The sequence below is a fragment of the Morus notabilis genome, unplaced genomic scaffold (assembly GCF_000414095.1).
Source record: "Morus notabilis unplaced genomic scaffold, ASM41409v2 Scaffold594, whole genome shotgun sequence".
Classification (NCBI taxonomy): domain Eukaryota; kingdom Viridiplantae; phylum Streptophyta; class Magnoliopsida; order Rosales; family Moraceae; genus Morus; species Morus notabilis.
The window spans coordinates 637,469-652,998 of NW_010359491.1; the positions used below are offsets into that span (position 1 = coordinate 637,469).

At 30.7% G+C, this 15,530-nt stretch overlaps 2 protein-coding genes across 2 annotated transcripts; both read left to right on the top strand.

Moving 5' to 3' along the window:
* The first annotated feature begins 8,474 nt into the window (after window positions 1-8,474).
* On the top strand, window positions 8,475-11,916 carry LOC21405299 (protein ABIL1). The gene is made up of 9 exons (XM_010094588.2): window positions 8,475-8,975; window positions 9,639-9,721; window positions 10,064-10,214; window positions 10,297-10,396; window positions 10,511-10,603; window positions 10,741-10,825; window positions 10,944-10,996; window positions 11,102-11,169; window positions 11,453-11,916. The coding sequence occupies exons 1-9, from the start codon at window positions 8,883-8,885 to the stop codon at window positions 11,624-11,626; spliced, it is 900 nt and encodes a 299-aa protein (XP_010092890.1). The 5' UTR covers window positions 8,475-8,882; the 3' UTR covers window positions 11,627-11,916.
* Window positions 11,917-12,365: 449 nt separating this feature from the next.
* Window positions 12,366-15,367, top strand: LOC21405300 (UDP-D-xylose:L-fucose alpha-1,3-D-xylosyltransferase MGP4). Its single transcript, XM_010094589.2, has 4 exons — window positions 12,366-13,075; window positions 13,627-13,788; window positions 14,162-14,377; window positions 14,682-15,367. The coding sequence occupies exons 1-4, from the start codon at window positions 12,590-12,592 to the stop codon at window positions 14,895-14,897; spliced, it is 1,080 nt and encodes a 359-aa protein (XP_010092891.1). The 5' UTR covers window positions 12,366-12,589; the 3' UTR covers window positions 14,898-15,367.
* Window positions 15,368-15,530: the final 163 nt, after the last annotated feature.

Sequence of the window (15,530 nt, forward strand, 5' to 3'; positions counted from 1 at the left end):
ACTCGTTTCAAAATAATTTTGTTTCTTATATGAAAATGAAAACGAAAACGTTTTTAATTTCAGACAAAATTATTTTTGAAAATGTGTTTTATAGTTTTATGAAGAGATTATTTTCAGTATAAAAAAATTAATTAATGTCTCTACCTCTTTCTCTCTGCTCGAGAGATGAGAAAACAAAAATAAAAAATAAAAAATAACTAAAAGTCATTTTTTATTTCTCTCTTATTTTACACTAAACTAAAAAATCATTTTCATTTCCGTTGTTTGTTTTTATTACGCCAAACGTCGTTTTAAAAACGTTTTCATTTATTTCTCAAAAAACGTTAAAAATAAAAAGGGATCAATTCTAAACACGGTCATTATTTTTGTTCTTCTTATTTTTATAATGCTTAAAATACCCTCTGTATTTATAAAAACATACGCAAAACACCTTTGAAGCAATTGAATTTTTAAAAATGACAATGATTATCATACCAAATCTACATGTAACGTTATTTTAGATATTATTTACCTACACAATTAAATAAAAAATTATAAAATGCTCAAATAAATATTCCCATCAAAGAATGCTTTAATTATTTTGAGGGTTTTTCATTTTTAAGATTGATCTTATTTAACATTTTAGTTTAATAATGTTTCCAATAGGATTTATTAAAGATTAGGAATGATCATTTTGGTATTTTGAAAATATTTATTTGTTTTAGAGTTTATTTTTGATCTGTTTAACAAAACAATATGAAAGCTTAAGAGCCCTTAACTCTTTGTCTAAACAATATCCTTCTTAGTTGAACACTGTTATAAAACACAGGTAGTGCGCACTAATATAAAGTGGGTCTCACCAATCGTGTCATTGAACATTTTTCTTTCTTAACTAGTAACTACATATTATTTATTTATTTATTTTTGAGAAAGATAACCTCTCAACCTGTGCATGTTTTAGGACAAATTTTAGAGTACTATTTGTTCTTTTTTGTTTTTATGTAAATTGTACTGTTGCATCTCAAGTTGTTCAATTTTTTGCACAATAAGCTCAAAACTTTTAATTTCTACAAAATGCACCTTAAAATTTTAAAATCAATTGCAATAAAGTGTGATAACTGAGGACACTATTAAATTGATAGCTCAAAACACAATATTTACACGTAAAATTATTTAAAAAATGACAATCTTTATTTTTCATTTGCTAATCTTGTTGGGGTTAAATTTAATCATACAAATTTGCATATGTCGAGAATGATCAAAATACTAGTCTAGCAAATGTCTGTATCGCTGCTTGCAAGATAAGTGCTTGACTCTGCCTTTATCTCTGTTCGATTCAATTCTATTGAACCCTCATGATTAATAGTATCCTTTGATCGCATATGAGTCTTTAGTCAGCGGGGCAGCGAGTCATAAGTTTACCTTTTGACTCATATAAGACAGATATTGATCACTCGATTTAAGGTTGCGTTTGGTTACAATAGGAGAATGAAAATGGAAATAAAAATGAGAATGGAATGGAAAATAAAGTTGATTCATTTATTTGATTGTAATTTTAAGAATTTTCTAGAATGGAACATGAATATTTTCATGTTAACAAACTTATTCTTATGCTATATATAACACTAATATTTTATCTATCAATATAAAATATAAAATGTAATATAATATAATAAAATTATTATTATATAATATATTATATAATTATGATATATAATATAATATTATTAAAAATTATAAAAAAATTATATTAGATTAAATAAATATATTATAATTAATATATTATATAACCATAACGTGTGTAATACACTATGATAGATAATAATATTATAATTATAAGATTATATTTAAATTTTGATTATATTAATTATTATATTATCATTAATAAATATAATATAATATATAAAATTATTATAATATTATTATAAAATAATAATTATATAATATATAATATTATTATAATCTTATTATAAAATAATAATTATAAGATATTATAATTATAATAGCATAATTATAATATCATATTATTAAAATCATTATAATATCATATTATATTATAAAATAATAATATTAGAATAAGTATATAATTATGATATTATTTGTTACAATATTACAATTATATTATATTATATCATATTATTTTATTGTGTTATTATGTTATATACAATTACATTATAATATATTATAATTTATAACTATATTATAATTATATTATATTATATCATAATATTTTTATTATATATTATATTATATTACATATTATAAGATATAACTACTATATAATATATTTTAATTATATTATAATATTGAAGGGTAATTATGGAAAAAAATAAATAAAAAAATTTAGAATGGACATTCCTCCTATATGAGGAAGGAATGGTGATTTACCCAAAATGGGTGAATGACCATTCCTTTTGAATGATCATTCATTTCTTATAAATCCAATCAAACATCAAATTAGAATTCCATTCCATTATATTCCATTCATTTCCATTCTATTCCATTCCTTTCCACTTAACCAAACACACCCTCAGGGTTCAATTGGCTGAATTTCAGGAACCACCCCATGATCCCTAGTTGCTCACTCACATTAATAAATGAAGGGATATTTACATTTTTATACTATGTATTTTGGATTTATTCTATATCTTTAGTTTTTAATCCCATCAAATGTATACCTTTAAATTATATTTAATATTGAAATTTAGGCCCTGTTTGTTTCTGTTTTCATTTCCATTTTTCATGTTTTTCGAGACTAAAAATGAAAACGAAAACATAAAATGCGTTTGGCCTAAAAATTTTTTAAAAACGAAAACAAAATCGTTTTTGTCTTTTGTGAAAAATTGAAAACGAAAAAAATGTGTTTTCATTTTCTCGTTTTCGTTTTCTGAAAACGGATTTTATTTTTTTTTTCATTTTCTTCTCTCTCTTTTCTGAAACCATTTTTGTCTTATATAATGATGTTTATTTAATATATTTATTTAATATATTATTATTTAATATATTTAATAATATTATTTATTTAATATATTATTATTTTAAATATTATTACATGTTTTCAAAAATTAAACCACCAAATGTAGTTTCAGTTTTTTTTTAAAACTGAAATCAATCTCTGAATAAAACTACCAAACGCATTTCGGAAATAATTTCAAAATGAAAATGAAAACGTTTTCATTTCTATTTTCATATAGAAAATAAAAATATTTTGGAACCAATTCCAAACGCACCCTATATCTTTTCACAGTCAACTCTCGATTTTAAGCATAAAATACTTAAAGTACCCTTCAATAAAAATGAAAAAAGAAAAAAACCATAAAAAACTTTAAACTTACAGTTTTAACCTTAAAAAATCTAAAATACCATTGAAATTGGTTTTTTTGTGTTTTTATTTTTTATTTTTTGTAGTGTTGAAAAGTTTTAGTTTTATTTTCTCTCTTTTTTTAAGGATAATTTGATCATTTTAAATGTCAAAATTAATTATTGACTAAGATAAGAAATAAATTGGTATATTAAATTAAATTTAAAAGTATAAATTTGATGAGATTAAAAACTGAATGTATAGATTTTAAATCAACTTAAAACATAGTGTGAAAATGTAAATATCCCATAAATAAATGAATGTGGACACATGTCTATATCTAAAGTCACAATCGAGGCCCACTCTCCTATGAAGTGGACCTTGATTTTAGGCCCACTTGCTTGCTATAATTCTGAGAAGGCGTTACGAATTATTACATATCAGAGCGCTTTTGTAACAGGGATCTCTATAATTTTGTACTCGTAATTTCAATATAATAGAAAACCTTTGCCCTATAAAGTAGACGTGAGTCTTTAAGAGCGAATCATTACAAATCTTAATACGATTTATTTATATTTCTTAATTTGTATTATTGTCTGGTTAATCTATCTTATTATTTGTATATTCTTTTATTAATTATTGTAATAAATATCAGTTTATTGATGACAACCAAACGCTCATGAGCCCACATTTGTGATCTCCGTATTTAATTATGAATTTTAATTGACCATAGAAACATCCCAATTTAATAACGTCTATTAGGTATTGGATCCCAATTGTTATTAATTTTAAAATTTAAGTACATTTTGTAAAAAAATTAAAAATTCAAATTTCATTATGCAAAAAGCGAATATTTAGGATACAAAAATGCAATTACTCTTTTTTTTTTTCCACTAAAAAAAAGTTTGTGATGTTCTCATGCCTCAATCTTAGTGGTTACTTATCAAATTACTAGAGCCACAAGTGAAACGGAAATAAATCTAACTAAACTTTCGTCAGCTAATAGTTAGAGCATCCAAAGTCAAATAGGTCTAAATTATATTTAATAAGCCGATGAGAGATATAATTTCAGTCTCGCTGAAAGTGAGAATCCATCTATGAATGCTAGGTGCGAGATCATTTATAGGTCCATCTTCATTTTATGTGTATTTTTTGTTTATATTTATATAACCAAAATATTGTGATTGTGTTATCAGTATCATAAGTAATTATGATAATATTATTTTTTTTTCAAATTGTTGTTAATACCAAAAACTAGAGTTAACGTGTTTGATTACTTATAAGTTAAATTGCTACTATGATTAAAAAAAATTAATGTGAAGACCCATAACGACAAAAGTAAATATATTTTATCTTGATTTTAATAAGAAATACTTGTAAGTTATAAATGGCACGATGGAATTTTAATTTATTTGAAACATAATCTAATAAAAGTTACTATTTCTTAAGCATTCTTTTTCTCAAAAATGTTTGTCACTAGCTAAACATAATAATTGGATTTAGAATTATAATTGTTATTAAATATATGTTAAAAATTTAAACAACAAAAATGGGAGTAACGGAGCAAAAATAATCTTAAGCATACTTTTTAGTAACAGTTACGATTGCTAAATAAAATTAGCAATGACCAAAAATCATGTTTCAAAATGTTTAACAATCTAAAAGCAGCTATTAATAACAATTTCAAAATAATCTTTGCATGAAATCATAGTGTTAAAACTATATAAACATAAATACACCGAGTTATTGGCACTTTACCCCTAATAAAACCTACATTCTTGCCCTTTTATATACTGCTTTCGTTATTAAGGGACCAGTTACTACAACAATTTATTCATCTCAACAAGATAGTTCTTGCATTTTCAATAATTTGGTAAAATATATTTTTATATGAGCAATCTTAAAAATTCTGGTGATACATCCCCGTCACACTCAAGAAAATGTGAGACTCACTTTTTGTGTTTGATGGATACAATCCGCATTGAGCCAAAAAGGATTTTTCATTTTTGACGAGTCCAGCCTGCAAACTTCCGTCTCATTGCTAGTTGGCCAGCATCTTTTTTTTATTCCTCCTTTTCCCCTTAGAGAAACACAAAAAGAAATGCTTGAATAATTGACCGGCATGTATTCTTAGAACAAATTCTAACCATACTAATCATTTTATATTTTTAATTAAAATAACTAATTATTTAACTTTTTTTTAGCTTTTCTTTGCGAAATAGTTAGTTTTTTTTATTAAAGTATTTTCCACTAATTAAACATAGTCAGTAAGAAAGAAGTGACTAGCTATTTATTTTTTTTATTATTTTATTCTTAATTTTAATATGAAGTAAAAGTAAAAAAAAGTTATTTATATTTTAAACTTAAAAAAATATTAAAATAATTTATATTTAACTAAAATAGATAGTATAATTAGAATAACTCATTAAAAAATTGTTAACTAAAATAATATTATAATCATTTTAACTAAAATTTAATTAAAATTTAGAAAGCAGAGAGATATTCTAAAATAATAATGTAAATGTTCGCCTGCCATGTCAATGTTAGTGCAGTGGTTGAATAAGTCCAATAGTATACGGCAGTGCCCGGACCCCTGCCCAATCCACTCCAATGAGCAATTCGTGATGGCTTTGTATCATCTAATTAATCATTCAAATGAGCATGACAACGTTGTAAAGAAAAAGTTTAATAAGAGTATGTTTGGTAGGAAAGAAAAGTAGAAGGAAGGAAGAAGGTGGAGAGATTTTGGGAGAGAAAATAGAAATGTAAGTTGTTTGGTAAGAGAGAAAAAAAGAAAGAAAGAGAAAATGGAATGGAAAATAATATATGTGAGTCCTACAATTTTTTTTTCTTTCCACAAGTGGGCAGAAAATTGGGTGAAAAATATGGACAACTAATTAAAGTGATCAAAGTTACAAACTATCATTTTCTCCATCAACTTCCAAACAAAAAAGTTAAGGGTATAAAAGTAATTTACGAGTAAATTTTTTTCTTTCCTCTCAATTTAACTTCCAATACCAAACAAGTGAAGGTAAACTCATTTTTTTTTCATCTTCTCATACCAAACAACATAAAAGAAAATCAATTTCCTTTCCATCATTGCTATTTTTCATCACTTCCATATTTCATTTCTATCATATTTTCTTTCATTCTTACCAAACATAGCATAAATTGTTATATTTTTATTTGATATCTTGCTCCGCTTTATTTATATATATATAACACATAAGCATAATATAAAAAATTTGCATCACACACAAATAATCTACAAACAAATCGACCACAAAATAATTACTTACTGCAGGTAATTTGTAGACACTTAAATTCGTTTATTTCACCAATTTGAGTTTTTAATTTTAGTTTTGCTACAGTTAAAAACTTTCACAAAAAATTACATTTAACTTTTTATACTATAATAAAAAACTCTCACATAAAATTACATATTAACTCGAATTGAAAATTTGAATCTGCGAACTGAATCAGTTCCACAAGTGCACTTCTCTCTTGTCATGCATAACTTGCATTAATGGCTACTGATTTACTTACTGTTTTTCTTTTTTTTTTTGGAACACCTTTGTGATTGATACTTCCATGAATTTTACGTTTCTTTGTTTTTTATTTAGAAAAAAGCTATGTCTATTAGAAGCTATTGATATTTGAATACGTGAGCTTTTAAAAAAAAATTAGAAAGAGGTTATTTGAATACAAGACTTGTACATAGTGCAATTAGATGAGAAATCATAATACATTATTATTACACAAAATTGCAGGTCAACTTGCACAGATGGGCAACATGGACCCATATCAATTATCATGCATTAGTATATGATCTTAAGAATAAGACCATCATTACTTCATAATGGATCAGGATATTCTCTATTTTCATTTCAATTGTCTTTTTTTTAATATATATATATATATTTATATGAATCACGAGTTTTTAATAATTATGTTTGTCTAATATAAAAATTTAATGAAGTGATGTAATAAAAATCTAATTTTAGAAATTTTTTTATTATATATATATATGTATATATATTACGAGTGACTTCTACCACATCTTTTCTTTCTTCATGAATGTCAGTTTTGGAGGTCACGAGAGAGATTTTCCCTTCAATCTTGTGATGATTTTGAGGGATTGATGCCATGAATTTTGGGCAAATGCCGTCGCACATGGGAACAAAAGCCTCTTTTAAAGGCATTGAATTTTTCTTCTTCTTTTTTTTTTTTTTTATATATATATATATTGGATTTTGTTTTGTGTGTCTCATATTCACTTTTCCAATATGTTACGTATTTCCAATAGTGGTCATTTACCGAATTAATCAAGGCAGTCCATGACCAACTTGGCTGACTTGCTTTTTCATGTTCTAAAAACAGTTTCCAAACTGATCACCTAATTTTATGTCTTCATACATTAAATATTAACGCCTTTAACTTACTTGCGGTTCATACATTAGTAACAAATTCCACCGTTATATTTAGGGCAGAAATTGTACTAATCTATTTTATCTTAAAGAAAAGAAAGTAAAGATCAATGCTTTATAAATGCATCTGATATAGGAATTCAGATTTTAGAATATAAAATTGTAAGAGAATCTTAACACAAGAAGTTTTGCGCCTTGGGAACGTTCAATGTAACAAGAGTGGCATCAACTAAAGTTGAGGCATTTCTTTAACTTTCGGCTAGTATTGATTATTTAACTTTTTTTTTTATCGTTAAACTCAAGATACAAAATAAACACTCATGTTCCTAAACTATCCAAATCCAGTTTAAAAAACGTGTAAATTAGGTAAATTACCGTTTTAAAGTCTAATAATCCACCCATACTACTTTTAAGCTTAAAATTTTCGTAAACAATAATACATATAGATACCGACTGTCTAAAGTATGTTCAATAAGAGAGAGAAAATGAGAATAAAAAAAAAAAAAACATATAACTTTAGTGTAGAAAATTGAAAGAAAAGAGATGATCTTTAATTAGAGAGATTAATAGTGAGCTATTTGAATTAACATTGAAGGATTTAAATCCCACACGCAATCGAATAAGTTTATTCTTCTAATTCACCCGTAGAAAAACATCAAAAACCTCAGACCAAAGTCACCCAAAGGTCGGAAAAAAAAAAAGAAGAGAGAGATCAAAGTGTAATTTTACCGAAATACCAAAATTTCCCTCCCCATTGAGGGGCATTTTCGTCTTATCACACCGCCAAAGCCACCGCTGTCCGGTGGGATAATTTAAGATTTCAAAAAACCACCGATTGCCAACTACCATAATATATAGTTACAACTCTCACCATAAATGCCCTGTCATTTTCCCTTGCAATTAACTCCAATACCCAAAAATTTTAAGTAACAAAAAAAAAAAAAAAAAAAAGGAAGAATTTTCATTCCCCGGAATTGCTTCTACTACACTCTCTCTGTCTCTTTCTCTCCTCCTCTCACCAAAAACCTAACCTCCGAATCTAAACCATTAGCGTAATCCATATATATATATATAATCATTATTATATTCTGCTCGAGATTACAATGGTTTCGTGGGTCTAGTGCTTCTGCATTTTTCTGGTAATTTGGTGGCTGAAGATTTTTGGTGATTCGGACATGGAATTTGAGCATCCGAGGCCGGTCGGTCCGGCGATGACCTTCGACGAGGTCTCCATGGAACGCAGTAAGGACTTTGTCAAAGCTTTGCAGGTTCGGTTCCTTCGCACGCGCCCCCACGCGCTCATGAGCTTACCAGTTTAAGTTTTCTCTCTAGGAGTTCTTTCGATCAGATCTCATTACTAATTTTATTGTCTGTTGGTTTTTGGTTTGCTTAATGCATGGGTTTTGTAATGAATTTGCGCCTTTTCTTTTCTCAGTTGACTTTTTTTGTTCTGGAATCTAGACTGCATTTATTATAGTTTTTGGTTTTGGAAGAATGAAGATGTGGAGATGGTTGTGTTTTGACTCTTTGAACTTATGGGTTTTGCTTTTCTGTCTGAGGAGGAAGTTGGAGATGATAAATGCTTTTTTTTGTTTTGTTTTTTGTTTTTGGGTGAAAATTTCATCTCGGAAGCTTAATTTGCTGATAGTTGTAGCAATTAATGCTTTGTTTGAATCGTTGAGGTTCTTTGATGTCTTCTCAGTGACTACTGTGTATGTTAGATTTTGATTCGGTTATTGGTAGTTGTTGGATTTTGGGTGTTGAGGAAAGAATCGGAAAGTTTGTAATCTGTGTTTTCTTTTACATTTTTTTTCCTTTACCTGAAAACTTCGATTGGTTCTCTTTTGTTTGATTTTCTTTCCCTTGTTGACATGATTATGCTGTTTGGAGCATCCATAATGGTTTGGTTCTTATGCCATGTTTTATTTCAGGAACTCAAGAACTTGAGGCCTCAACTTTATTCTGCCGCAGAATACTGCGAGAAGTCTTATCTTCACAGCGAGCAGAAACAAATGTATGGATCTTATTATCATTATTATTGTTTATTTTATTTATTTTATTTTTTATATTTTTTGCTCTGAATGTAGGGTTATCCTTCAATGCTCTCTTAGGACTCAGGGTCATCAAGTTTCTTGATTTTACGGCCTCATTCATTCATTTCGTTAGTTCGAATCATAACTCAAATTTTTACTATTATTTTCTGTCAAAAATTCAAATTCAACTTTTTCTGCTACAGTGTTTTCTCTCACGTGAATTCACTTTTTAACTTCTTAACTCGAACGAGTGAAAAAAACGGGGCCTACAAAAGTTTCATCCTTTTGGTTTGTTGATGAAAGTTGCTTCAATTATGAAATAGGGTACTGGACAACCTAAAAGATTATGCTGTACGGGCCCTCGTTAACGCTGTTGATCACCTTGGCACTGTGGCATACAAGTTAACAGACCTTCTTGAGCAGCAAGCGTCAGAGGTCTCAACCATGGAGCTCAAAGTTACTTGCGTAAATCAGGTGAGTTCTTTACATTTGTCTTCATTGTCATCGAAGGAATAGCAAATGGACAGAGCTAACGAGCTTCATATTTTGATGTCAGCAACTTCTTACATGCCGAACGTACACAGATAAAGAAGGTCTTAGGCAGCAGCAATTGTTAGCATTCATTCCGAGGCATCACAAGCACTACGTTTTGCCAAGTAAGGAAAGGTTAAATGTCATTAACTTCATGTAGAATTCACTTTTTTAGTAATGAGATAATTGAAATGGTTTTCCTTCTCTTTCTCTCTATCTCTTGTGTTAATTTGCACCAGATTCTGCCAATAAGAAGGTACATTTCAGTCCGCTCGTACAGACAGATGCTAGGCAAAATAATTTTCAAGCTAGAGCTCGTCTTCAGCCTTCAAGTATGTAGTTTTCCATTTGGGCTTTTTGTTCACGCTCCAGTTCTATCTATTCCATTTTTGTCTTTATGATTCACGTTTTTTGTTTTGATGTCATAAGTCGGTCAGTTAATCTCTATTACCCTGAACTTTTACATCAGGTTCCCCCGCATCAAAAACACTTTCATGGCATTTAGCCTCAGACACGAAGCCTACTTTGAAAGGGGCTTCACAGGTTTCAACAAAGTGAGTGGAAGTTTTCATTTTATTCTTTGATTTAAAGTTCCTTGTTCGTTTTTGTTTTCTGATGCTCATGCTCCCAGTTTTCATGATAGAAGTTTAATCAATATTTTCTACAATGCAGCACTGAGGATGTAAAAAATTCAGGAAAAACTTCTGGGTTGTTCCATCTTTTAGGTATGTAGAATCAAGTATTTCCTGTCCACCGATCTATTGTAGTTTCAAATGGGCTAAAGGGATAAAGATTCGTATGTTTGATTCTTCAATCTTGTATTCACGTAGATGACGAAGAGTGTATTCCAACAAGTGGAACTCCTGCTTCTATGCAAATTTTGGGTGCCACACGCAAGGTAATATCTACTAATTTATAATGAATTTGAGAAACACTCATACTAAGTATTAGTGGAACAGTTTTCTTCAGCAAGCCGGTTCTTGTTTTCAATTGTTTAATATGATGGATATTAGATAGTCTAGACTTTTGATTGAGGTATCTATGCTTCTCCTTGGTAGTAGACTAGTGGTTGATACAAGGATGCTTATTATAACTACATTTTTGTTTTAGGTCAAAATCCACTTATCTCTGTTTCGGAGAAAAATCCAAAGCTTATAACGTGGTCCTTTTTTTTTTTGCAGGATGGAATGGAGGGATCCAAACCTTTGACAGCATTCAGGTCGTTTGATAACCAAAATCGACGTGAGATTGTTCGTGTCCCTGTGCGCAGCAAAAGTGTGTTATCAGCTTTCTTTGTCAAACAGAAAACACTGAAAGCTGAAAGCCGGAAGCTGAAAGCTGGTCCTGTCTCGTGATACTCTAGACTAAATCAAAAGTTGAAGAATGAAGGATTCACACCCTGCAAATGTCTCCCCACATGCCAGTTATGCCTTTTGCGTACGGCTCTTTTTTTCTGGCAAATTGGCACGTCAAGATGTTGAAAACCCCCCTTTTCTATTCTTCTTTTCTTTTCCCTTTTCTCGTCTCATTTGATTGCTTAATAATGAGAATGTTGTGCATATAAGTTCTGTAATATCGACAGGCCAAGGATGGTTTGGTTGTTGTATGTTAAGCTCTCATAAATGATTGAATTAATTTCTGTGCATAGTGTATCTTCCGAGTTATACTTAACATCTATGTTCATAAATATATTGGTCATGATCAAAATGATTTATGTTGATTTAAGTTCTAGTTGATGGTGATAAAATGTCGTTCACACACCATTTAGTTCTTAGTTTCAAGGTAGAAATTAGGTGAAGGAAAAATTCAGCTGGAATTAACAAAATACTTCCGTTACATAATAATAATAATGGATATCTTTTTTAATTTTGATAATTTTTAATTTAAGTTGAGATATGATTTTATGTAAAAATTTTTTTACTGTAATAAAAAAATTAAATATAATTATTTTTAAAATTTTTTTATTATAATAAAATTTAAATTTTAAATTCAAATAGCGGGACCGAAATAAACATCTGCATCCGAAGTCTGAATAGCTCTACAAAAGCATATTAATAACCAAGTACATTTCTTTTTTAATCTGATAATCTGAAATGCCTCCTGTGTCCTTTCCTCCTGTTCCTGTAAATTATTATGAACCGTTTGATCTACTGACTGTTAAGCACTGAACTTTACACCGACTCATCCCTCCAGATCCCGATCTCAAATCCTCCAAAAATTTCTTTACTCCTCTTCGCTCCAAAATTTCTACTAATCTTCAATTGTTGATCCAATCAAGATTCTATTCCCGAGTTCCTTGTTCGTTCAATCAACGAACAATGTCGTCGTTCTTGCACCAGAGACCCATCCACAACCCGCTCTCGAACCCGTACCCACTCTCCCCTCGCTCCTCCTCGTCTTCTCAGAGATCCTTCTCTCTCTTCAGCCCCACGGCGCTTCTGCTCCTCCTCTCTCTCCTCGTCCTCCTCGGCGTCTTCCTCCCGTGGGCCGGCGTGCCGGACGGCATCTTCTCCTCCGTCAAGCCCTCCATCACCAAGTGGCGCCACTACACGCTGTCCCAGGCGGCGTCGTTCGTGGCCAGGAACGGGAACGGCACCGTCATCGTCTGCGCCGTCAGCCAGCCCTACCTCCCTTTTCTCAGCAACTGGCTCATCAGCATTTCCAGGCAGAAGCATCAGGATAAGGTTCTTGTCATCGCTGAGGATTACGCCACGCTCTATAAGGTTAATGAACTCTGGCCCGGCCATGCCGTGCTTGTTCCTCCCGCTCCCGAATCCCAAACAGCTCATAAGTTTGGTTCTCAGGTATGGTTTTTCTTAGTTGTTTTGGAGTTTGGTAATTTTTTGATGTTTAAGTTCTTGGAAGCCGATTTTTCTCTGTTGGAATGCTCTTTGGAATTAGTGTTCGGTTTATATGGTTAAAGTACATGAATTTGAATTTTTTTTTTTGAATGCTTTATGCGAAGATCAAACTCGGACTGACTGTGAAATGGTGAACTCATGTTTTGATTATATATATATATATATATTGTGGAAGGCAAATTAGTAAAGGTGAATAAACAGTAAATTGATACAATAACTCTCAATCGTTTCCTTTGATTTTTGTTAGAAATAAACATATAAGGGTCACCAGATGTATGTTTCGATTATCATAGTAATTTAGCGCTTCTGATATATTCTTTTTTGTTTCGATTCTAATATTAGGTTTTTAATAGATGTTTCTTCTTGTATATTGTTAGAGTAGTTTTGTAAGGAAAGTTTATTGGTTCAGTTGGTTTCTCTATCTCTCTCACTTGAGTCACTTCTGTTCCGGCTTTTGAAATTAATACGAATGTCTTACTTTTTTTGGTTTGTAGGGATTCTTCAATTTTACTTCCCGAAGGCCGCGCCACTTACTGCAGATTTTGGAGCTTGGCTACAACGTTATGTACAATGATGTTGATATGGTCTGGTTGGCTGATCCATTTCCTTATTTGGAAGGGAACCATGATGTTTACTTTACAGATGATATGGCTCAGGTAAGTACGCGGGTTTTGCCTTGAGCGTTTGATTTCTACTATTTATGGAGATTAGTTTGAACATCCATGAACTTATGATCAAACACTTAGTTTCCCAAAATATGATTGGAATGTTTTTTGCTTTCATGTTTTCATTGGAAAATGGATGGGATGTTTCGCTTACAGTTCATTAAAATTGACGTACAGCAATATTGATTTACAGCTGAACTACTCTGTTGATGGTGGGAACATCAGAGACTATGTCACCAACTAGAACTAAATTACCAAATCAAAAATTTCCACATCTCTAGCACCTGAAATAATTGTTGATCTCTTCATGGTTCTTATCCATTACTGCATTAATGATTCCTGTTTTGATTTCCTTGTCCATCAGGTAAAACCTTTGAATCATTCTCATGAATTGCCACCACCTGGGAAGAAAGGACGCACTTATATATGCAGCTGCATGATTTTTCTACGCCCCACAAACGGAGCAAAGTTAGTAATGAAGAAGTGGATTGAGGAGATGCAAGAACAGCCGTGGTCCAAAACAAAGAAATCAAATGATCAGCCTGCTTTCAACTGGGCATTAAACAAAACGGCTGGAGAGGTTTTTCTCTTTTGCCTTCTTGATTTTTGCTTTCTATGTTTATTAAGTTGTTCAAGAGTCCAGACTATGCCGTAACCTTTCTACAGGACTTGAGAGCCACACTCTCTTCACTGCATTCTTTGATACTAAGTAGTTCCAATTTGTCTGGCTTTTCCACAGAATTTAATCAAATAAGTTCTAGTGGAATTTTGTTCTAGGTAGTATCCTTTATGGATTTTAAAACTTCAAACTTCAAAAGTTTTGTTTGGTGATCTCTTGATGAGGTCTTACAATATTTGATCGAATGCGTTGATAACCAATGTAGGTGGGTCTTTACCTGCTTCCGCAGGCAGCATTTCCGACAGGAGGTTTATACTTCAAGAACAAGACTTGGGTGCAAGAAACTAAAAGCATGCATGTCATAATCCATAACAACTACATTACAGGTTTTGAGAAGAAGATAAAGCGATTCCGTGAATATGGCCTCTGGTTGGTAGAGGATCATGCAGATGAGTCTCCCCTGGGCAGATTAGGAGACTGAACAACGTGTAATACCCATTTCTGTACACGAAATCCTTTGGAAGAAGGCCTGCATCAGAATGGTTGTTACTGATCTGCTAGGCCTCCCTGTGTTCCTGTCCGATGGCTGCTCGAGTGGATTTTATGCAAGGATACCGCTGCCATATGACACCACAACACCGAAGGTGTCATCACAAAATGGAAATGAAAGACAACCATAAAAAGAACGGATTTTTTTTTTTCTAGAATTTTGTTATACAATTTTTTTCAAGGTCCAAGTTCCCGGTTCCCCTTAGAAGCTATCCAAGTTAGGTGTACTCGTCATGGTGATTCCTTGTTCATTCGTCGATAATTTTTCCTTTTTCAACTTTGTTTCGATTTTTTCCGAAGCTTTATTTGGAAATGGGGGTTCCCGAGCTATACATGGTGTAAACTTATACATTATAGCTTATTATGTGTTAACCACAAATCCACAATATGGGATTTTACTTATTTGGTTTATTTATTCGATTACTCTTACAGTTTACACAAAGTTATGAACGATGATAGTTTATGGATTCGTCCATTTTTTATGTTTATACCCTCTGGTAATTTTTAAAAATACCCCTTACAATTGAGCTCTTATTTATTTATTTATAAGTAGAGCTCTCTTTTA